The 24678-nt window shown below is 40.6% G+C and overlaps 1 protein-coding gene and 1 long non-coding RNA gene across 9 annotated transcripts in view; one reads left to right on the forward strand and one right to left on the reverse strand.

The window, feature by feature from the left end:
- LOC113533960 (uncharacterized) overlaps positions 1–2690 on the forward strand; it is a 36893-nt gene extending 34203 nt beyond the window's left edge. The window contains exon 4 of the long non-coding RNA XR_008302532.1: positions 177–2690. This is a non-coding gene — a long non-coding RNA (uncharacterized LOC113533960). The remainder of the gene's footprint in view (positions 1–176) is intronic.
- Positions 1–24678, reverse strand: part of ston2 (stonin 2) — a 32489-nt gene that overhangs the window by 4664 nt on the left and 3147 nt on the right. For 2 of the 8 annotated variants that reach the window (XM_026926481.3, XM_026926482.3), the window contains exons 2-6: positions 20489–20618; positions 18669–18866; positions 13620–13793; positions 5870–7735; positions 2686–2888 (exon numbers count right to left, since the gene is read on the reverse strand). In XM_026926481.3, coding sequence (XP_026782282.3) covers positions 2686–2888; positions 5870–7735; positions 13620–13793; positions 18669–18866; positions 20489–20567 — 2520 coding nt within the window. In that variant the 5' untranslated portion in view covers positions 20568–20618. Of the gene's footprint in view, positions 1–2685; positions 2889–5869; positions 7736–9366; positions 10231–12560; positions 13000–13619; positions 13794–18668; positions 18867–20488; positions 20619–23035; positions 23266–24678 lie in introns of those variants that run through there. The other 6 variants (XM_026926479.3, XM_026926480.3, XM_053237592.1 and 3 more) reach the window with 6 other exon arrangements.

A 24678-nucleotide genomic window follows, 5' to 3' on the forward strand; every position in this document is an offset into this window, starting at 1 on the left:
TCAGTTGGTGCTGAACATCCTACCCTACATGCATAGTGTTGAACACCATTTGAGATTCAGCCATTAAAAATGCACGACTCTGGGTTTTTGTGTCCCATGCTCATTGGTTCACCCTGTGACTGAGTGTAGTGTTTTACTACTAATCACCTGCTGAGAAACTCCTCTTACTTTCGCAGGTAGAGCTGTGTGAACGCTGTACACACTCGACCAGGATATGGATTTGACGTCACTGCATCCAGAAGCTCATCCCTCACTGACCCCCTGCTATCAGAGGACCACCTCCTGCTAGGACACGGCTCGTGTGATAACACAAAGACCGAGACACTACAGACCCTTTTATCCCCGACCAAGGCCTTAGAGCAGTGTAAGTGAGTGAGTCTTCCTCAACCGCCACGCAGTTTCTAAAGCCCTCCTGTGAAGACGAGCCGGAATGGGAGCAGATGTTTGTGGGCGAGGACTCTAGCCACCTTAATGACATGTTTGGATTGCAGCAGGGAAAACAGCTCTGGCAGCTGAGACAGCAGGGCGCTGGAGGGTGACTGGCCGTCTTTCAGTGACTGTCAAATGGCTGATGATCTTTAGCAGGAAGTGGTTCTTTCCCAAAAGGCACACACATCACTCAAACGCAGCCAAATGTGCACCAACTGCAGCACAAACTACACACTGGGTTTGCGTAGATTCATCAGTACTTTAGTTGGGTTTAGTTTAGCTCGTTTGTGTATATACACACACACACACACGCACACACTTGTTTACTCTGTTTCCACTGGTGTTTAAACAGCAGCTTTAATAAAGAGCATGAGTGCAGCCAACCTGAGTGTGCAGAGCAGTATCAGCATGTAGTCATTAAAAACAAGATCAAGGTGCTGTGATTGATTTACACACTCAAAGGTATTCACGAGGGTGCAGAGAAAGTGTCACGAGCAAGCGCACTTCATTTCTGCGAGCACCGAGACCTGCACGTCCAAGTTCATTTTTAAGACTTAGTTTTCTCCCCCCACACAATCAAACATTCCCCTTTCTTCTGAAAACACAGACCTTGCTGTAATTCAAAGAAAATTTTCCAAAATGGAGGCGAAGAAAGGGAGAGATCACAAATTTAATTTTAATGTTAGCTTCAGCTACGCACACGGCCTAATGTATGTAGCCTAACATTATACAAATAAACATGATAGCCTACAGATATACACTCACCATCTACTTTAATAGGAACACCTGTACACCTGCTCACTTATGCAGTTATCCAAACATTCAATCATGTGGCAGCAGCACAATGCATAAAATCATTCAGATAAAGGCCAAGGTCTCCAGGTAATGTGCACATCAAACATCAGAATGGGGAAAAAGTGACACTTTTCCCCATTCTGATGGTTGACGTGAATATTAACTGAAACTCTTGGCCTTTTACACCTGAATGATTTTATGCATTGTGCTGCTGCCACATGATTGAATAACTGCATAAATGAGCAGGTGTACAGGTATTCCTATTAAAGTGGACAGTGAGTGTATTTGCCCCTGTACATAACTTCTCAGCCTACATTGTTGAAGACAGAAAGTCAATTAGCCATATTATTATTAAAATGAGAAGGGGAAAAGAAGAGCTATACTTGGAACTCTATCATTGTTGTGTGGTTTAGGACATTTGCTAATAGCTTTCAAATGCTTTGTGATGGTTTCCAGTGAAAATGTATATAAAATGGTGGCTCAATTCAACCACAAAACCATCACAAGCCATTAGAAATGTTACTACTGCCATTAATAAATTTTCTTTAAGGGTTCAAATTTAGTTAAATTATTTACATTTGCATAAGAGATTCAATATTTCTAAAATAATTTGGTGTTTAACTGACGAATACAGTACTGTGCAGAAGTCTTAGGCACACGCAAAGAAGCTTTGAAAAATAATGAAATTATAGGATTTTTTTTTTTAATGTTTCTACATTTAAAGAGCAGTAAACAGTAATAAATGAAAAAGTCAATATTTGGTGTGACGAGCGTAGTATGCGCAGTTTTATAAGGAAATGAGCTGGAAGTGTTACTGAGCATCTTGCAGAAGCAGCCACAGTTCTTCTGGAGACTTTGACTGTCGACTCGCTTCTTATTTTTTCGTCTAAAAAAATCTCTCTTATGGAAGCTCCTGCTTTCTTTACTGACATACAAACATTTTTCTGTAGCATTTAATTTTGTGCTGGAAAACTAATGTTTGGAATCTAAAATGTTTTGTTTTAAAAATCTATAACAGTTTGTACTAAAAAAAGAAATAGGGTGCCAAAGACTTTTGCACAGTACTGTACTTTAAACTTACATTAATTTGTACATTCCCACCATTTTGGGAAATTTTCATTGAAGAAAGAGGTCTCCATTTCCAGAAAAAAAAAGGGAGTCTATGCCTGAACATGCATCGAATCCCAGCCCCCTAAAATCAATTTGACTTGCAAGCAAAGTATAAACAGTAGGGGAAGGAAATGCGTGTCTCAGTGCTCGCAGAACTGAAGTGCTCTGACTAGCAACAGTTTCTCTCTCTGCAGGTTCGCGAATACCTTTGTATGTGCGCAATTCATGCTACCTTGTCCTTGTTTTTAATGACCACACTTGCTGATACTGCTTTACACACTCAGGTCAGCCGTTCTCTATAAAAGATACTGTTTAAACACCATGGTAACCCCACACACACAAATCGAGTACCTCGTAGGAGTAGTGTGCTTTGTAAGTGATCCACTTCTTCAGCTCGGCCCTGTCTCGGACAGACAGAGAGCGGATGGTGGTCTTCGAGGCTGAAGCAGCAGGCATGTCGAACTCCACCTCCAACTTGCTCTGGAACTTGTGTGGCACCTCCCAGTCAGATCCCAGCTCCAAACGGCAGAAGAAGGTGTGAGGGTGACCCAACGCTGGTGAACAAACCAAACAGTGGCTTAATGATGGCACATTTTTACCAGAACAATGACATAAATGTTAAATAAACATCTCTTTACAGAAGAGTTGACCAAAGCAACAATCACACTTGTTTTTTTAATCCATACCTTACAAGTCCTTGTGAATGCGCTGTTACTATAGAAACAATAACCTACCAGAATGAACGCTGTTACTGAAAATTAATAAACACCTTGTGACCAAGCAGATGGATACAGAATATTTCAAGAAAAACTCACAATGCCTTTAAGAACTGATAAGTGTCCACCCTTAATGTGTGTTTTTTCAAAATTGTTGCTCATCTACATCAGCCAGTAATTACAGCAGGTAAAGTCTCCCCTCAATCCACGTTAAAACTCTCGTCCGTGACCCTGTTTTTGCCGTCTGCACTGTTCTCCCTGCGCTGATTCAGCTCATCAGATAATTATTGAGCCGTTAAAGAGCTGAATCAGGTTTTTTTAGTGCAGGACAAACTGAAAACTGTGCACGGTAGGGTTCCCATGAGATGGGGACTGAGAACCACTTGTGGTAAAAAAGGACCGCGAGTTCCAGGCCGCAGCATGACGTTACGATACTGGGCCGACTTCCCAGGCACAAATTATGCGTGGTCTAAACGACGTGCTCATTGGGGATTCTCTCTGTTTTTACAGTCAAAAAGTAAACGCAAGCTGTTCAGAAAACAAGCATATGTCTACACTAACACAACAATCTGAATATAGTAATTAAAACGTGATCATGGATAAAAGACAACAAACTGTTATTACATGGGAAGCTAGAAAAGGATTTTATGTTTTGTGCTGAAGATAGAAACAAATCAGATAACAAAAAAACAAAAAAAAAAGTTAAAGAAACAACAAATGAGAAACTCTGGCTTGTAGCTGTGTGAGAGAATGCATTGAGGGTGACGCAAAATGAAAAGAAAGGCTGTGGGTGTGTGTGACCTAATGAATAATGACAGCTGGGGCTTTGTCCAGCCAATCCGACACACAGAGAGGAAACCCTGCTGATCCGCCATTGAAAGGCTTGAAGCACAGGCCCATTGAATGCTAACATTACACGCACAGAAAAGTTAGACGGTAAATAACAAGTGCTTTCTCTGCTTCTGCACACACTCAGGAATGTAATATTATCCCAAAATCAGAAGGCTCCAGGCATGTGATTTGCACAGCGAAATGTCATTCAACATCCACGTGTTAATGTATTTTATACCACAGAGCTGTTGAATACTACATTCAGAATGAGGTGTTGATTCATTTTCTATAAAAGCAGCTCTGACCGTAGTGCAGCTGCAAAAAAAATACATTATCCTTTCTATAGCAACAACTTACACAGGGACTTGGGTATGGGTGGATGCTCCACATGAACAGATTAAAAAAGAAAGTAAGGAGTCTCCAGTGCCAACACTTTGTAACAGTCAGCGGTAAAGCAGTAAACACTTTTTTCAAGTTTACTCGTTGTGGTAGTTGGTAGCATAATGAGCGGTAGCTTGTTTTTTTGTCTTGAATATAAAAAGGAAGCCCATTACTTCAGTCCCAGTAAACAGCTGACATGCCTGCATTTTCCAGCTTTATGCTAGTTTGTTCCTTTTTCCATTTGTTGCTTTATGCTAATCTCTGACCTTTATATAACAGCATTATGCTAGCTTCATAAATTTTGTATATAACCCTACATCTTATCAGTTTTGTTGTATATACACAGCTGTAGATGTCAAAGCTAAAAGTATCACTCTGTGAATACCAGATAATCTTGCCCTTTATAGCTGCTTGGACACTGTAGGGGTGCCATTTCTTTTGGGACCACTGTAAACATTGTTAAAGAGAAGTAGATGATATTGTATTTTTATTTCCTTTTTGTTTGGAATAGGGAAGATGCTTTAAAAATGTCAGTTAGCAACACTGTTCATTATTTTGCCATTTCTCACCCTGATGCTAATTCTCCAGTAGTGGATTTTCTATATTACTCAATACAAATCACTTCAAAACGACAATTCTGGTGTCTCTCTGATTTATGTTCTGACCCTTACTGCCCACTGGCGCAATGAGCTTAAATAATAATGCTTAAACCTGTTTTAGAGATATAAAAAGGGTTCCAACACTAGTAATTTATAGATGAGGTTATAAAAAATGGATAAAAGACAATCTCAGCTGCTGAGAGAAAAATTAGGCTATTACAAAATGGTTCCTAAAATGTTCTTTGGACAAGAAAAACTTCTTAGCTATCTAAACAGGTTCTACTCTGAACTGTCCTTCGGTGTAGGTAGGCTTCTACACAGAACCTTCTTGTAATACTAGATTTAACTTTTTTGTTTGTAAACAATGGACAGAAATAATTTGTCAAACAACCATGATGGTTGACCACAGAAGTCTTCTGGAAGTGCAGTGGTTGGTTATCAAATTATTTCTAGCTATTATCTCAGGGGAGAAAAGAAAAGAAAAAAAAAAAAAAGGCTGAATCTAGAATGACAGAAATGAAGGTTTCGTGTAGAAGAGTGGGTTCCAAGTAGAAGCCACTTAGAAGGCTAGTTACTTTCCAAAGAATCCGTGAGCAACCCTTTCAGGAAGTGCAATCGTATGAGTGCAGATAATAAATACAAATAATTTATCTATGCACTTCCTTATAGGATTCCGCAAGAGTTCAGCAGAAAGTTAACTAGCTTTCTAAACATGTCCTACTTGGAACCCTCTGCATAGAACATTTGTCATTGTACAATTAGCTTTTTTTTTTTTTTTTTTTTTTTTAAATAAAGAGTATAGGTAATAGATATAAGTGACTGGTCAAACAACCTCTACACTTCTTTAAGGGATTCCTCAGGGTTTTTGGAAGGTAAACCAGCTTTCTAAATGGGTTCTACTTCAAACCGTCTTGGACAGGTAAACTCTGTTGTATGTACATATCTTTGGTATACCTGAACTATAATTACCTCCTAGGAAAAGCCCAGAATAAGACAGTATAGTCCTACCTGAGTTTTTGTCTGGTAGGCGGCTGATTCTCCACACCACGGCTCTGAAGGCTTGTTCGTACTTTGCAGTGCCCAGAGTAACCCGCATAGCTGGTTCTGACCCTGAGGTGCTAGTGGAACCAAAGCTGGCTCCTTTATTAAAGCGTGCTTTCAAGGATTTTTCTCCTGTCACACTCTCCCTGCGGAAGTTCTTTGCCCATGTATCAGGAATGGGGTAACGGATAGCCACGTTTTCACACGGTATCAGCGTTAGAGGGTCTCTATTGGATGAGAAGCCTGTTGACATCACTAGCCAGGACTGTAGCACCACCTCTGCACCTCGAACGCTGACGACCGTTCTCAGGGTGAAGGGCAGAGTCTTCTCTGCGTAAGCTGTCTGGAAACGCAGAAGCTCAAATCTTCGTCCAGACGGGGGCTCAAACGAGATGGTCCTGGACTCTGTAAACTCTGATTCGTCTGCGCACTCGTGCAGTCGACAATCACGCAGATGGATCCAGCGTGTGGTAGTGTTGGGGATGATGTCATGCCGGGACACCACTTCTTTACCTTTCACTTGGACATCGTTGAGGCCTATGCGACAGGGGGGTGAGCCCATTAAAAAGGCAAGCACGGAAATCCGCGTCATTACCAGCTGTTGTAAAATACGGTTGTCTCCTTTGGACAGAACCCCATAAAAGCTATCTACAACTTCAACCTGAATCTCCTCTTCGGAGTAAGGCACAGGTGAGTTGATGGCATCCACATCTGCTGACAACACCACCAGCTTTTCCTGCAAAGCATATCTGAAGCTTAGAAAATCCTGGTAGTCCATGGTCCCAAGCTTTACCAGTTGCTCCTTCACAGGTATGTGAACCACGGTGACTTTTGGCTGGATCTTGCGCTTTTCCTTGTATACCACCTGGTCCAAGCTGAGAGTATGGACACGGCTGTTCTCTTCATAGTGTTGCATTTTGTGTTCGGAGATCTCGAGCTGGGCACTAAGCTGGAACTCTTTAAAGTGTTTCTCCAAGCCTCTCTCATAGTAGAGCCTCAGCTGACCAGCATCAGTAAGTCTTACAAAGATCGGCCCCCAGTGTCGGGAGGACATGATGTTCTTCTTCTCGGGAATGCGCAGGAGCATGGGCCAGCCATCTTGAGGAGCCATGTGAGCCGGTTCATATGGAATCTCCTCCTCATCCCCTGCATCCACAGAGTCATCTGGTAGAGAAGGTTCTTGGTCAGTATCAGAGATCTGCATGTTTTTGAACTGCTCAAGGCCATCTCCAAGGAGACCTGTGGGGTAAGTACCAGTCCCGCTCCCACTATCTAAACTCCCTGCAGTGGAAAAGAAAAGGAAGGAGTCCCTTTGGGTGTCAGGATTAGGGACAGGGGAATCAAACAAAAACGCAGGTGTCGTCTCCTGGGTTTCGTGGCTGTCAGATGACGTCAATGCAGTCTTATTAAAATAGGCACTGAAAGGGTTAATGGGAGAGGGCTGGATGTTTGAAAAATCCTCATGCAGAAAGGGATTCTTCTTGGTGTAAGGAGTGCTGCTGTTTAACAGTGGGCTTTCGAAGACGAACACAGAATCCGTTCTATCTGGGGTTAAATCCAGAATGTGTCTGTCTGTACTCTGGCTTTGGGTGGAGGACACAATCAAGTTGCTGTTGGTGTCCTGTAAATGAAAATTGTTCAAGTTGCCTATCCTAATGTTGGATGGTTTGGGGGCATGCTGGTAGGCTTGCTCCTCCACATCATCATCAAAAGTGACCCAGCTGGAAAAGCGGCCGGTGCTGGTGTTTGATTGGCCATTTGTTTGTGCGACGTTGGATGTCCAGTTGAGTGTATCCATGTTTATTCCCTCATCCTCTAGGCAGATGGATGAATCTGCAAAGCAAGAGTAAAAGTTTAATTAGTGTAACGTCCCACTTTCAATACTTTAATAATAAAAATGTAACTCTAGCACAAAGTCAGTCAAATGTGTCATTTAACTCTGTTAGCACAACATGCAGTCACATCCCCGTTAAACATAAACACGTTACAGACATGATTTGCTACATCACAAACTTTGTTTATTATCCTACTTTAACATAGGCTCATTTGTTTCCATTAGTCTGTATTAACCGTACATTATTACATTATGCTAACTACCGCTTCTTAGCTGTGTCAGTTTCCAAGCAACCAAAACATCCAAGGCAGCACACTGGAGCTTTTACATGCCCAGTTGGCTAGCTAGTAAATTTAATTTGTTGACCCCAGAGATTAGCAGGTTGTGACTGAGGTAGCTGACTACCGACTCAGTGTTACAAAATCTTTTGCTCACAGAGGGGTTTGGTTTTCAGCCACAAGGGAACTGCTGACTCGAAGCTGTGCTTGCAAAACTATCATGCATGTCTTGTGACATTACAGAAAATTAAGATTTATATTTAGAAAACATTACGTCAGATCCTTATTTTTTTTTATACATTTTTCTGCATTTCGCTCAGAGAAAGTTCAAAGAAACTCATGCCTCACCAAAAATTAATCCCTTGACTAACATGAATGCAGCTGGTGGCCTCACTGTCTGATACAAAGCCGAACCTCTTGCCCATAGCACTTAGCGGCAAAAAAAAAAAAAAACCTTCACCTGTTGCTAGGCACCAGCTTTCTGTATTTCAGACCCATTTCCACTGCCATTGCAGTGAACTTGCACACTCGGACACACGCAAAGCAAAAATGTATGGCCTTCACATGCACTTATACAAACTGCACAATCTAGCTGGAAATGAAATGAACAAACATAACAGACTCCAGATATTTATTCATCTCTAAAGTTCCAATTCAGATTCTTATCAGTGAGAGATGAAGCCTCAAGAGTCAGTAGCTCAGGGAAAATGGCACTATACCCAAAAAAAAAAAAAAAAAGCAAGTCTTTTCAAGTTCCAACAAAAGCTAAAGCGAGAGCACCCAAGGCTCAGATCTGAAGCTTGATCAGCAGCAGAGGTTAAGATTAATTTAATTTCAGGACAGTTCCAGTAACAGCAGTATTCCCAAAACAGCTCAAATTCCTCTGGTTTTTCCACAATGTTTTGCCTTGAACCTAACAGGACACTTGGGCTGCACAAACGATGGGCTTTAGCACTCAGCTAATCTTTCAGCACTAAGGCAACCGGCTGTTACTAAGCACCAGCTTCTCCCGGTATGTATTATCACGATGCCAATGAAGCACAATTCAGTATGAGCTAAATCTGAGTGCACTTAAAGAAAACTTGGTCAACTTGAACTTTCAACATAAGAACAGTAGAAGAAATTTAGAGTTAGCGCCAATAATTTAATAAATCAATAAAACAATAAAGTTCAGGAAAGAGATTAACCAGCACCAGGGAAAGAGGAATAAGGCATTCAAAAGAAGGAAGCAAAATTCTGAATAACTTCCTTTGTCCATGTGCAAAACAACATACTGACAAAAACTCAAGCAAAACTGCGAGCACTGTCTGTTTTATAAATGTAAAAGAAACGTAAAATCATGAATCTCTGACCCGTAGTTTGAGACGATGCTGGAGAAACTCACCGGTGAGCAGAAGAGCAGACGGGGCAGTCGCTCTGGGAACTCAATCCTGCAGCACCGGAGTTAGGAGCAGGTCACGTGAGGCTCTGGCCACAAAGTTGCCCGCATAGCTGAGCTGAGACATGTAACTGCCTGTCTGTCTATCCCTGTTTCTCTCTCCCACCCACTCTTTCTCTGATAGGCTGCTCTTCAAAAGGTAACTAAATACACCACGGCCAAACCCAGCCCTGCCAAGGTTACATTAGCAAAATGGAAATGCTATAATTTTTTTGGTCATCCTCTAAAAAATGTAGACAAATGTAGCTCAAACAGATCCAACCATCATGGCATACAGGCTATAAAGTAAGCATACATGATCATTGGTCATACTGGATTTATAAAACACATTAAGAGAGTTTTGACAAATAGATCTACCAAAGTTTGTGAGAAAATTATTATGAGTAGGTGCAAACAATAATTACTGTGGGAGCAGGGGATTGATCAAACTTTCTGCAGGAGTGGGTGGGACTGCTCAAACTCTCTGCTGAAGCAGATGGGATTGGTCAAGATTGTCTACAGTAGCAGGGATTGGAATTTAAAAAAAAAACAACAACACATAGACCACATAAACCTCTAATATGTAGCTACTGATGTGTTGGTCTGAATCATGTATCAGGCTGAAAGTTTGTCCCACTTGTTCATACTACAGAAACACCAACACACATGATCTCCTGCTCATCTGCTCAGTGTTAATAACAGACAGCTGGCTTGTTGTGTCTCCTGGTCTTTACACTCTAATCTGACCAGAGCACGCTCTCACCCCACTCTCCTCTGTTTCTATTCATCAGTCTTTAATCCTATACTACCTGCCTCCACAAGCACCCTGCCACACACACACACACACACACACACACACACTCAGCAGCACCTAGGGATTAAGGCTAGGTTATGCTGCATTCAGAACGGCGATGAGATTTTAAGATTATCAAGGAAGCATGTTGGGCAGTAGCATCGCATCACACACACACACACACACACACACACACACACACACACACACACACACACACACACACACACACATGCAAGAAGTGTAAACCTAGCACTCAAGTCTCTTTTTTTCCTTAAAAATTAAGTAGTTTATAATTTGATAAAATATATATAACTGGGTAGTGGAGCTACTTTGATCATTGCAACATTGTGATGTCAAACGCTTTATCACCCAACCAATCAGGTTGCAAGTTGTAGGGAGACTATTTCTGGGACATTCACTGGTACGTGATGTGACGTCCCACTTTAACTGTGCCTCCATACAGACAAGTTGAACAAGCAGCTCATAGTCTCGTGATTTTCTGCCTCCAAAGCTACAGTGAAGACAAACAACCTCATCATCACCAGAGTTACGCCAATCTTTATTTCATCTGCATTACTGAGAATCATAACGTGAGTGCTAGTGAGGACTGGGAAGATTGTCGGTCCACAGAAAAGGCTGCCTAATGCGTGCAGGAGTCTCCAGACATGGATTTATACGGGTCAGAGGTCACGCAGAGACAGAAAACATGTCACATGTGCAGCAAGACAAACTCTCACCTCTATGTCATCACTACCTGCAACTGATCACGGCTACCGGATCACTTTCAGATGCTCTTTATACATGCAACGGATTCACAGAAATGTACAGAACTACTGCAAAACTTCATTCACACTGTGGTTAAAAATCCAGTCACGCTCACTCTCCTCACCGTGCTCCAGTTACGGCGTGCGTGTGTGTGTGTGTGTGTGTAAGAGGAAACAGCTGGACGTCTACAAGCCTTTATGTGTCCCATGAGCCATCTCGGCACAGAGCTGTCATAAAGACGTAATGCTCTCCGCTACACAACTGCACAGCTGCATCAATACAGTGCGCGCACACACACACACACACACACACACACACACACACAGGCTTACACTTTCACACCCAATATCACACATTCATTCAGAACACACACACCACCTTGGTCACATGTAGAGGCAGTGAAAAGAGACACGCAAGACAGAAATAGGATGCAGACACACAGGACACGTGCTATTGTCCAGATGTGCATGGTGACGCATACATCATGGGGATACCATCTTGTACAACAAAACAAAATCCAAATAAGCCCCGAGATCCAAGTCATACTCAAAACAAACTGTCATATATAAATGAATTCAACGAGTCAAACAAGCACTGCATCAAAATCAAACAAGCTCTGAGTAATACACTGATGAGCTCCAAGTCATTTACAAACAAATCAGAATCATGCAAATGAGCCCCACATACATTTCATTAAGATATAGTCACAGACAATCGGGATCTGAATCAAATCAGTCAAATTCAAACAAGAGACTCGTTTACAGACGAGCTCCTAGTGAAACACAAATAAGCCCCGAGTCAAACTCAATCAAACTCTGATTCAAAGTCTGAGGGATTCAACTGTGTTCAATTATGAAAAAGTGTCATATAATGTCAATTTCAAATAAATGTTTCCTTAAAATTTGATTTTGTGGCTTAACAAAATGTGAGCAAAGATTAAGACATGTATTTATTAAAAGGATTTTGAGTGAGATAACCCATCATTTAACACATAATCTAGTGCTAAATTAAAGAAGCTAACATCCAACTCCAATCTTGGCTGATCTGAGTAATTTGGAGTAACAGGGACATTTGTGTAAGATTTTGCACTAAAATGTTTCTTTAAGTAAATAAATCAGGATTTGAAAGCTTCCATAAAGCTCATAGCTACATCCTGTACAACAGGCTGCATATTAACAGTAAAAAGTATGCTGTTACATGGTGTGTATAAACAGGGTGTGCATAAACACACTAGACCCTGTAGAGCAAAAGTCACCAATCTCACACACAACTCTGCTGCCATCGACTTCATTACTGTAACACAGATTTAAAAAAAAATAACAATAACAACTAATACACTAAATTCAATATATTCCATTTTCTCAAGGTCACTTTCCTGCCAGCAGTGATGCGTCAGTGTTCCAGGAGAAAGAACGACTCCGACTGTGTTTTAATAAATAAAACTTGTCAAAGCGCCTCGCCCGTCTCCCGTCTCCATAGAAACTCTGTTCTGAGCGAGCGCATGCCGGGCGGCTGAGGTGAGCGCAGATGGATCGGTCCTCTGCGCTAACGGCTCTGCGGTGAATTACCTCTGCGCGTGAGAGTGAGATTTCTGACTGCAATCAGCACAGCGCTGCTCCACGGCACTCATTACTCAGCCGAGCAGTGCGTCTGAGGAACACCTGTCAGGGGGCCAGCAGAATTTGTGCTTCCCAGATCATCCATCATTTTTACATCGAGCTGACGGCCTTCTCTCCGGCCCTGCCTAGCAGCTTCACTCACACTTTTACTTCACCTCGGCGCCTGCGGTTCTCTCCAGCCTTAGGGGCTTTAGAAGGAAGAATCATGACGTGGTGTTGGCAAACACTCGGCTCACACACCCAGGGAGTGGCTCTGAGTCACAGAGAGGTCACAACATGATAAGAGCTCTCAGACTGGAGCTCGGTCTGTTACAACCCTGAAAGTTGATTATTTTCCCAACAACAGCATGTACTTTTACAAGGAGCCGACACTGGAGATTCGTCCGTAAAATGTTAACAAACATCTCCTTACTGAAATATTCACCATATGAACAATTATTCAAGCTTTTTAAATCTATTTATGTGGTGCGTCCGCCATACAAGTCCCTGTGAATGTGCTGTTACTATAGAAACGATAACGTATGAGAACGAGCGCATTAATATGAACATGTGAACAAGAGCTGCTGTTTGTAACATTAACAAAACATAACAAAGCAGCTCTGTGGTGTAAATCAGTGGTTCTCAAAGTGAGTCCCTGAAGCATTGCCAGGGGTCTGTGACTTTTTTATTTTATTTTATTTTATTTTGTGTTGGAAATCTCAACCCGCATTATTAGTTATTATATTTAGGGTTTCAAGCACCAAAGTCCACTCACAACTAATGTGTTCAGGAATAGAAAGCTTTATGGCTCCAAAAATAATATTTGAAAATTTTAAATAACATTAATGAAATAAATCAATACTGAAGGGGTCAGTGAAATTTATTTTACAGTTAAAGGGCTATAGTGAGGCCAGGATGAATGTGCGTGCGTTAATGTTTTTCTCATTTAGCCTTTTACCAACAAGCTGACTGGCTCTTTTATTTGAAAGGCACGACCATGTTGAGTGTTGCACTTGTGGTTGTACTCACGGGGTGAGTGTGGAGGGGAAGTGCTGTGACTCGGAGGTTCCTCAGTGCTGAGAGACGGGAGGTCACAGGACGAGGCGTCCATGCTCACTGAACTCAGCTCCTCAGACGGCGCACCCTCAGAGGCAGGAGCTGAGCTCCAGAAACTGGCTGAGGAACACACACTGTGTCTGAGACCTGAAACACACACCGTGGGCGAGACTTAGAAAGATCATACTCAAGTTTGAATGAGGAGAGAATGCTTTAGTATGTAGATATAAATAAATAGTAATATTTATAGCAAAAGCACAGAGGATGTTGTGCTTGGGTAAAATATTGCCTGGTTCTGGAGCTATGACGAGAAACTGAAACCAAAAAAAACATTTATTTATTATTGTGTGATGACTGTGATGAGCAGACAATTTCCCTCAACTGATGCCAGTGTTTGAGTAAATTTAAAGGATTTGATCGAATACTTGTCCATAGAGTCTAATTTTAAAAAATATATAATTACCAAAATTGTCAAAAATGATAAATGTACCGCATTTTGGAATGCAGTTTATTATCATGAGTTTCAAAGTTCTACCGTAAGTCTTTATCAGAATGTGTCTGGCGTGGATTAAAACTCTCCATGTCATGCTGTTTTAGGAAAAGAAGCAATGGCGAGGTGGCGTGATCGAGTGGCGTGACTATTTTCATATAACAGCATGCCACTGGGTGATTTATTCTTCTTACACCACAGCAATTTTTCAATGATTGCAACCCACCATGCGTCTTATCCTTTTATAGTTACATTTAATGTTGTGGAACATCTGCAAAACAAGTTAGGTCCTGTTTTCCCTTACGTTACAGCAGCTATATCCCTCTTGAAGAGAAACCAAAAAAAAAAAACAAAACAAAACAAACAAAAAAAAAAAACCAGCTTAAAATGTTCCCAAGAAACCACAAGTCAGAAAATATACTGACACTGGAGACTCATTACATAAGCTTTAAACAAATATCTCAAATGTCTTTTTTTTTTTTTTTTTTTTTTTTTAAATCACTTTAGGTGGAGCATTTGCTGTACAAGCCCCTGTGAATGAGCTGTTGCTATAGAATTGATAACATTAGAACGAGCGCGTTAATATAAACCTGTGATTTGGAGCTGCACTACTGTCAGAGCTGCTGTTATAGAGAATTAATCAACACCTTCTTACCAGTCAGCAGCACCGTTAATGAACATGCAACAGTCCATAACCCATCATTACAGAAAGTGTCATATACACAAGCACAAAAACAGTACACGGGACCTGAAACGTGTGCGTTAAAGCCTTATAGACCCTGCAACAGTGCACATGCTCATCTGTGTGTGTGTGTGTGTGTGTGTGTGTGTGTGTGTGTGTTTCCATAACAAGCAGGTGCGATCATTGAATTACAAACAGAGACGATTAAATATTCACAGTGGGAGAAAGACGAGTGTTTCAGCAAACGGATTACACATCCCGGATGAGAGAGTGGAGCGTGTGCTGATGGGTATCGAGCCGATTAAACGCTGCTGCAATCAATCAGCTCGGCGCTCTTAATTAGCACTGCTGTAAATGCCATCGCACGAGAGGACTTCTGTTCTGAATTACTGTGTAATAGAGCCTCATCTCCCAGCCTGGCTTTATTAACCGAGACAAATATTACACAGAAACTTCAACAAACCAACACAGGCTCCGGTTGCATTTTCATCAAAACATTAAATAATGCCTTTTCACAGAATCAAACCCTGGTGTCTTCCCTCTCGGTGCGGTTCTTTAGGCAGAACAGAGCAATCACACTTGGGTCCTATAGAAAATGAGCAAGGTGGTCTCGATCCACTTCTGAGTCAACTCACTAAGAAAGTGATCTGATTCTGAATCGACTCGACGGCAGGAAGTGAATCAAACATGCGATGTGTTTTGGGTTTATAAATGTGAGCTGTAGCCACGTGTTCTGGAGATTTGGACCAACAAACAGAAAATAATGCTGGATGTGACACACACAATGTATTAAACTAGTTATTTATATAATAATTATCTAACCTTTATTTAGCACCGGATCAGCGCTCTCCACGCTCAGGTCATTTTTCTGATTCCTTCATTCATTTCTGAGACACACACTTGGTAAAGGTTTGTTTACTTTTCCTGTTGCTGTACTTCTGACCAATGAGGCTGTGCAAAATCTGTCCCCAATACAAGTCTGAATTAATTATAATCTGCCTTTCAAGCAGAGCTAAGTAATTTAAAGATTTTTTTATAGCCTGGAGGCATTTTAAATGTGGCTTTAAAACCATCAGCTTCTTTGTGGGGTGTGTGTACTTTTGTAGACCAATTTTACAGAAATTCCCAAATACAAATTTAATCTATAACATTCCATCTTCAGCATTAGTAATTGCAGTGCCATATCAAGATCAGCACATAGATTTATTTCCTCACAAGGGAACAGAATCTAACGTAAAGTCACTCTCCGATGCCATTATCTCTCGTCAACATTATCTCAAACGGATCATTTTTCCTCCGTAATCCATGCTAATGGAATAATCACACAGCTCCTATTGTTGCATTTCCTCTTATAAAGCTTTAGCAGATGGAGTGATTTATGGAGGTCGTCATGGCAACATGGCGTCTCTGGCATCCCACACTTGGGTAATTTGCGAGTGCTGTGGACGGCATGAGCGAGATCAACCTCTCAGCAACCTCTCAGTGCAGCTCCCACGATCAATACGCTGCGCTGTACAGGAAGGGATAGTGCACGGCCAAACAGTTATCAAACATAACTCTCCAAAATAAAGCACTCCAGATCATGCTGTTATAGGGAAATAATCAACAACAGGGAGGTGCAGTGAAGCGGAGTTACTGTTACCACACTGAAGTTGATTGTGTTTCCAAAACAGCATGTCCTTAAGGGTTTTATTCCTCTTATAAGCCAGCAGCTTGTCAAAGATTTTTTTCTTATTAATTAAAGAATGTCATGTAGTACATTTTGTCCGGTTACAGTTACATTTAGATGTTGTGGACTGCATGCAAAAAAACAAGTATTAACTATACTATGCTTGTTTTCTATTCACAGTGTAAGCTCATTACATAGGGTGCTATAGAGATATCACTATAGAATGTCTGAGGTTCAGTCATCGAAAAAGCAACTCCAATAATTGCTTTTACCCGTCATATCATTTTAAAAAATATATATATAAATTATTCAATTTTCTTACTTAGGCTGAAAATGAAGTGATGTGTTAAATTAAAACATACCATAAAGATAGCACGTGATTTTTCTACATATAGGGTCTAAAGGCTGTAGTGGGGAGGAAGAAGGAAAAGGGGGGGGGGGGGGGGGCAATACTTTTTACTGTGGAAAAACAAAGTAAAACAAATGCTCTAAAAGTGATTTTTTTTTTCCCCCCTTCAAATACAAAAATGAATATAATTTGAGGCAACAGAGCCTGTTCTGGTGTGTCAGTCGAAGCCGTGGTGCTCTGCCAGGCTGCTGAGTGGCTCTGAGAGCACGGTGAACAGCAGCGCTCAGACAGCCGAAGCGTTCTCATTAACGCCACGCTGAGTTTATTTCTCCACCTGCACTCGTTTCCAAACCGCCTGAGGGAAAAGTTAGGGAGCATCACATCTCTCAAGACAAGCTACTGGACTACAGAGCATGAGAGTGCAGGATTTTTTTTTTTCCCACTGCTTCAGGACTTCTGTCTGAGTGTGTTTATAGATTGGATTTGAGATGTAACATGTGCTTGTTTAGGAAGAACAAGTCAATCTGCCAGATTAACCCTTTGAGGTGTAAACTGCAAACTGAAGAATTTCAGTAGTTAGTTGCACCTGATCAGACATTCACCTAAATCTAAAAGTTTCCATAGGGTCTTTTTTTTTTAGTACAAATTCTTACAGTAATGGTACAGTAATACAGAAACACAAAGTCTGCCATTTAATATACCACAAAGACAAACGTGTACTACATGAATTGCTGATTTGTATCAGCAGTTATGCCACACTTCCATTCTTAGATAAAATGTTATGATTCAAGTAACGTGTAAGTTTATTAAACTGAATATTTTGGTTTACATTTTTTCCTCAGAGAAGTCTACACTAAGGAAGTCGCTGTTTTTATATTTAACTAGAGATGCTACATGGGAGGGGAAAAAACAAAATAACAAAAAAAAAAAAACACCTTATGAAACTAGAGAGGTTCAGACCTCAGTGTCCTTGGCTAGTTTTAGCCATGAGTGCCATTAAGACATTTTTGGCTAAAACCCAAGAAAATGGGTTCATCTGCAATACTCCAGAATTAGAAAATCAAGTATGAGTGAATGTTAAAAAAAAAAAAGAAATCTATTGAAAGGCAAAAGTTTTGAAGAAATGGGCTCAAATGAAATCCTGTAGAATTAGAAAATCTATGTGAGAAATAAGTTTAGGTGACGAGAAATATTTGTGCCTTTATTATATTGGAAAAAAAAGCTTCAAAAGGCAAAAACCCATATTTGAATGTTTAAAATTGCATGTTTTACATTTAGTCACCTGACAGAAGGCACGTCCTTCCTGAACGTTTTTGGCCAAATGACCCTTGACACTTGATGCAGGAAAAGGGGTGTGTCGAATTGGGTCAGTATCAGTCTCTGCTTATTTCAATATTTATTTAATATTTATAGAAGGCTTCTCCAGTATCAGCTCTTTGTAACAGTCACTTTTTTGTAAGATCTTCTGGACAGAGGAGTTTGTGCTCTGTGCTTTCTTGGTAACATGCAGTTTTGTGTCTATTTATCTTACATATTGCTGACAAAGACTTAATTAATAAATAAATAAATACATAAAAGATTCAGCCCCGCGGTGTTTTCACATAGATCTCATGTCATCTGAGAAATGAGAAATGTAAAATGTAAAAAATATAAATATTATGATTTTTCTTCTAGCTTTATATTCAAATACTTAATATACTTAGTATTAAAATGGAATACAGATGCAAGCTTGCGTGTTTCAAGATCACACTACGTGAAAATAAGTGAAATGGTGCACATTGTATATTTTACCACGAAGCAGCAGATCAGTGCCATATTTGGAGGCGTCGTACCTTTTACCTGCGATGGCGGGTGAGGATGAGGAGGATGATGAGGAGGATGAGGAGGAGGAGACGGGGTCCAGGGTTTCTCATCAAATTGCACCCAGCTACTGCGCTGCTGCATTGCGGGGCCAGCGACAGAGTTTTCCCAGGACGAGGAGTCAGCTATAGGCTGGGGCACACCGGTCACTCGCATGCCAGTGTGCTCATCTGGAGAGCAGGACACACACACACACACACACACACACACACACACACACACACACAGAGGTTAGGGTAAACAGGCAGCTGCAGTTTGCTGTTAAATCTAGCAGGAGTTCCCACACAGTCCTTCCTCTACAGCGCAGTGAGCTCACAGAGCAGGAATCTCACAGCAAGCTGATGACATTCACACAAATATTTATTTAACTGCACAATAATTTGATTCAAGACTGAAGTTCAGCTTAAAGTGGTACGAATCATGATGGCTTTTTTTGTGACAGCTGCTTTTCACTTTAATCTCTGAATAAAGACGGCATTAAGACAAAACAAAGCGTTAAATTCTGGATTCTGTTTGGTCAGAAGGTGTTGATTAATGATTAATTGCAGGTTTATATTAATGCGCTCGTACCAATACCTATTTCTGTAGTAAAAACTCATTCACAGGGACACGTACGTTGGACACTCCATAAACCGATTTTTAAAAAAAATAATTGCGATTGTTGAAACGGTGACGCTAGGACGCTTTAACATTTATGAAAGGAGTCTCCAGTGTCAGAGGTAAAGTAACAGTAAGTTTTAAAACAGGGTGGAGGAGTTTACAGAAACATGTTCTCAGAAACATGACAAGAGAGAGAGGCTGAAAAAAAGAGGAGCTGGTGAGGGAATGACTGTTTATAGCTTCTATAATTTAAGTCAGAACAGGAAATAACTTGTCTAATGGACGTTCCACATCATTAAATGTAACTATAAAATGGATAAAAAGTGTGACCTTTCGCTCTATAGCAAATAAGAAACTGTAATTGTTGGTAAACTGCTGTGGTATAAGAGGAATAAAACACTTCAGGATGTGCTGGTATAGGAAAACAATCCACTTCAGGGTGGTGGTAATCCCGTCAGGAATTAGTTTCCCTATAACAGCACGTCCTGAAGTGTTTTATTCCTTAGGTAATATTTAGTGAAGTTCTCCTTGCATCACTGTGGCTGTAATAAAATATCTGCTCTGTGGAATACCTCTGGTTACACCTCATTAGTTTCTCCATCATTGATCATTTACATCTAGTTTCTCCGAAGGCGTTTTGAAAGAGCAATCCCAGTCCAATTAAAGCACAAATCACACAAAGCGACAAAACAAAACTAAAGGTTTTGTGTGATTTACACCAACAGCAAGCGCAGTTTTTCTTGTATAAATAAGACAAGCTGAAAATGTAGATTTTTAGAAAGCATTTGTTTTGTTTTACATGCTGTAATTTGGCAGGATGCTCTAATGCAGGAGGATTTACGAAACCTTGAAGAATGTGTAAGGATTTAGAACATCAAACACTACAGACTGGGACTGGTCCAGATTGTGGCTTTAACACTATCTTTAAAAAAATGGTCACGTCTCTTCTCAGCACAGACATGCTGCGTGACTGACGCATCACTAAACACTACGTACAGGCTTAAACATGATCTGATGTGAAAATTTAAGAGGTCAGATGAGGACTCTTCTCTCACACACACACACACACACACACACACACACACACACACACACAGACACACACACACAGAACGAGTCAGACAGTAATCCTGCCACTAACACCAGGATGCGCTCTGGCCTCATTAGCATGTATCTACCTGTTAGCACATACCTGTGTGCACCGGCTCATCGCTGAACGCCACCCACCCCGAGCGGGAAGCTCCGGCATTACTGCTGTCCGTCGCCGCCATCGAGCCGAGACCCAAGCTTCGGTCCTACAGAACCAACGGATCCATCAGCACCTGGAGAGAAGAAAACTTCTGTAAGTGATGGATTTATTTTGGAGAAAGACAAAGTGTGCGACAATGTGCTCTCAGTCTGAACAGTCAGAACCAAATCCGACTCAATCCAAGACTTTTGTAATATCACGTCGAATGCAACCTACACCCACACCTGATCTCTGTACCCGTTGCTATGACAACAGCAGCATCGTGCTCCTTTCACATAGCGACATTAAAAAGGCACATGGCTCAAATTCCACATTCTTATAACGAATGAATCATCAAACAACCGAGACTATTTTCTAACCAACAATAATAAAAAAAAAAAAATCACAACGCCTTATCGATTTTATTTCTATTTATACCACAGCGTTATTGAATCCTGGATTCTGATTGGTCAGAAGTTTATTGTTTGATTAACTTTCTATAACAGCAGCTCTGACAGTAGCGCAGCTGCAAATCACAGGTTTATATTAATGCGCTTTTCTCGTTTCTATAGTAACAGCTCATTCGCAGGGACTTGAACGGCAGACGCTGCACGTAAACGGATTTAAAAAACGTGTAATTGTTGATATGGTGACGTTTCTTGAAGTAAGGAGATGTTTATTTAACATGTATGGAAGGAGTCTCCAGTGTCAGAGGTGGAGGCAGAGGCAAAGCTGGAACCAAGCTGTTAGAACATAACTTGTTTCACAGACGTTTCACAACATTAAAAGTAACCATTAATGGATAAAAAGTATGACGTGTCATTCGTTAATAAATATAAAAATATGTAATTGTTGGTAAACTGCTGTGGTATAAGAGAAATAAAACACTTTGGGACATGCAGTTATAGTAACTCTGCTTCACCACACCATCCTGGCGTTGATTATTTTCCTACAACAACAACAAAGTGTTTTACTCCTAACATGGAGTTAGTCGGCGTTATAGAAGTGCCCGTGATGTTATCAGAACGTATATTGTGCTTACATTTGCGTGCTACTATGTAGCCAAGTGAACTTAAATGACTTTGGCTATCTTCTTATTGTGAAGAAATGTGTTTTTCAGCTGCGCCTCCCGAGAACGAGAGGAATTTTCTAGGTAGCAGACAAAACATCAGCACTGTGCCTGTTGAATGGGCCGAGGGCGAGTCCGGACAGGGCACAGTTACTCAGCAGAAAGAACAGGAAGTTCATCAAAACAGACAGGAAGGAGTGCCTGTAGCTTGATACAGCTGCACAGAGCTGTGCACTGCATCTTCCCATCAGTCGAGTCTCCACTGAACTCATTTATCAGCCTTCTCTGGGAACCAGGAAGAGGCTCCACATCTCAAGGCTAGTTAAACTCCAGAAACATGGAGAAAACATCCTGATCCTAACGCTCCTCCTTCTTCCCACATCAGGAGGAAGTGTGGACAGGCAGATGTCCCATCATCTAAACTGGGAGAATGTAAAGGAAACAGAATTACAGAGGAAACACACTCTGACTTCTTAACCTGTGTGTTAGGACCCCAGACATCTGAGAGATCCACAGGCCTTCCTGTAGATTTGCACACATTCTCCTGAAACACTCATCCATGTGAGGACACAACACGAGCCATTCTCTCTCTCTCTCTCTCTCTCTCTCTCTCTCTCTCTGCTCAGCCTCTTGAGACATTACAGTTAAACATTTCACACCCACAGTTTGTTGACTGAGTCATGAGTTTTGTTTGCTGTAAGAATACGCCCAGAAACTAAAGCCGAAATCTGCATCACTTTGAACTGCTAATCATCTCTAACAAAGAACAACATTTTCCATCCCTCAGGACCTTCATGACTGCACCTTATGCTCTTCCTCTTAAACCTCTTCTCCTAACACTTTTCTTCTACCTGCTAGTCTTTCTACTACTGCTATCCTTATTCAAGACTGTTCATTAAACATCAGAGAAATTGTAAGCATTAATCATTCACTCCTGCACCATTTCCTACTAGTTTTTCTTTTAATACAGCAATACTGATTGTTAGAAAGATCATATTTAAATTAAATTCATTATTTATTATTTTGAATTAATAAATTGAATACATTTTTAAGCATTGAAAATTCACAACAGCACCATTTCTCGTTAGTCTAATAATTTGTTTTCACTTTTTATTTTATTTTTTACACTGACCTTGAGTGTTAGAAATGGTGCTATATGAAGAGAACACATTACTATTGTTGTTACTATTGCAATTATATTGAACTAATAAATAAAGTAAATAAATAAGAAAATTGAATATATTTTAAGGAAAGAAAATTCATATCTGTGCCATTTCTTGTTAGACTTTTTCCTTTTTTTATATAGTTATCTTGAGTAGCACTACATACATGGAAGTTCTACTTCTTCTTATTATTATTATTAACATTTTCCAATACTGTTCACTGAATGTTAGCTGCTAAATAAATTGCATATTAAAATTAAAAAAATTAAAAATTCACACCTGTTCCATTTTCCCCAAGAATTTAAAAACAGACACCGAAGTACCAGCGCTGCTCTCCTATCAAACTTCATACCTCCATCACGTTCAGCAGCATGTCCCACATGTGCTCTGGTCATCCGAGTCATCACACATGCTCTATGCTCTCCGAACATACTCTCCAAACGCACTCTCCAGCTTCCACACACACACACACACACACACACGCTAATGTCCGGGAACTGGGATTACATCACCAGTGAGAGTGTGTTTTTAGAGAGCACACGCGCTGCTCTTCCCACCCCCTTATTCTCTCTCTCTCTCTCTCTCTCTCTCTCTCACACACACACACACACACACACACACACACACACACAGTATAATCAAATCAGACATAGATATTTACACATAACTATTTAACAATGTTTGCATTTTTGGAACTTGCTAAGATTTAACAGATGATCCTCAAAGATGCATAGTGATCATAATCCTGCTTCTGATTACATAACATCATGGAGTGTGTCATCTTTTCTCTGTCTGAAGATGGAAAATCTGTGCTGCAGCCAAAAACAACACACAGCGCAGTCTGGCTAGCTCAGTTCTGCTGGGAAAATAGCACATTCTCACAAACAAAGCAAGATGCAATTACAGGGGTCGTATTTTAGACTACTAACTCGTTAACTTCTCTTTGAAAATATCATACATCAAATGAATCGTGTGTGTGTGTGTGTTGGGGGGGGGGGGGGGGGGTCACACATGGGAAATTAATCCAATCCGATATGCAATTGATTCAATCCAATACACTACTGAATCAACAAACTAGTCAAACAATCTGACACAGCAGTGAATCAATATACGATAACGTGATAATCACAAAGCAGTGATTCAAATCACGTGAAATTAAATGAACCATATGAAAAATCATATGGCAAACATCAATCATGGGAAAAAACACACAAAAAATGCATGTGAGAAAAATGAATCAGTGTAAACAAAATAAATAAATAATCATGTGAAAATAAATGAATAATAATTCATATTTCAATAATTTTAGAAAATTCAATAATTCATTTACAATCTAACTGCAGAAAATATGACTAACATTAGAATGCAAGTAGAACGAGTGATTAAACACTTGAGTATGCATAGTCGGCATCAAGTTATTTAGACTGCATTTCATTTGCATTTATTATTGAACTTTTTGTCGATATATTTACCATTCACCATATATATATAAATCAATTTTTTGGCCACAGCAGTATAAACACAAATGGCAAATTACCCATTAAATTTTCTCAGTAATGCAAAACTTTCTGATTCCGTAAGCAAGACAATGCTCAGGATGACACGCACACAAAGCACATTCTCCAGACGACTACAACGCACCCGAGAGCATTTCTGAAAAGCAGAGAGGTGAAAGCAGTGTCCTGGCGAGATGAGCTTCATGCCAGACGAGTGAAGCAGATGAAAGAGATTTTCTCTCTGACAGTAGCAGCTGCTTCGCTCCCCCTCAGGTGATGGAGCTGATAAACACAGATTAGCAGCGATGACCTCTCTCTGGATCTGTGTTCATATGCACAACAACAACGCTGGCAATAAGCAAAGAAGAAAGCACTGCGGTTGTGCTGTTTTAGGAAAATAATCAATGACAGGGTGGTGTGTGAAGC

This window comes from Pangasianodon hypophthalmus, chromosome 10 (assembly GCF_027358585.1).
Source record: "Pangasianodon hypophthalmus isolate fPanHyp1 chromosome 10, fPanHyp1.pri, whole genome shotgun sequence".
Classification (NCBI taxonomy): Eukaryota; Metazoa; Chordata; class Actinopteri; order Siluriformes; family Pangasiidae; genus Pangasianodon; species Pangasianodon hypophthalmus.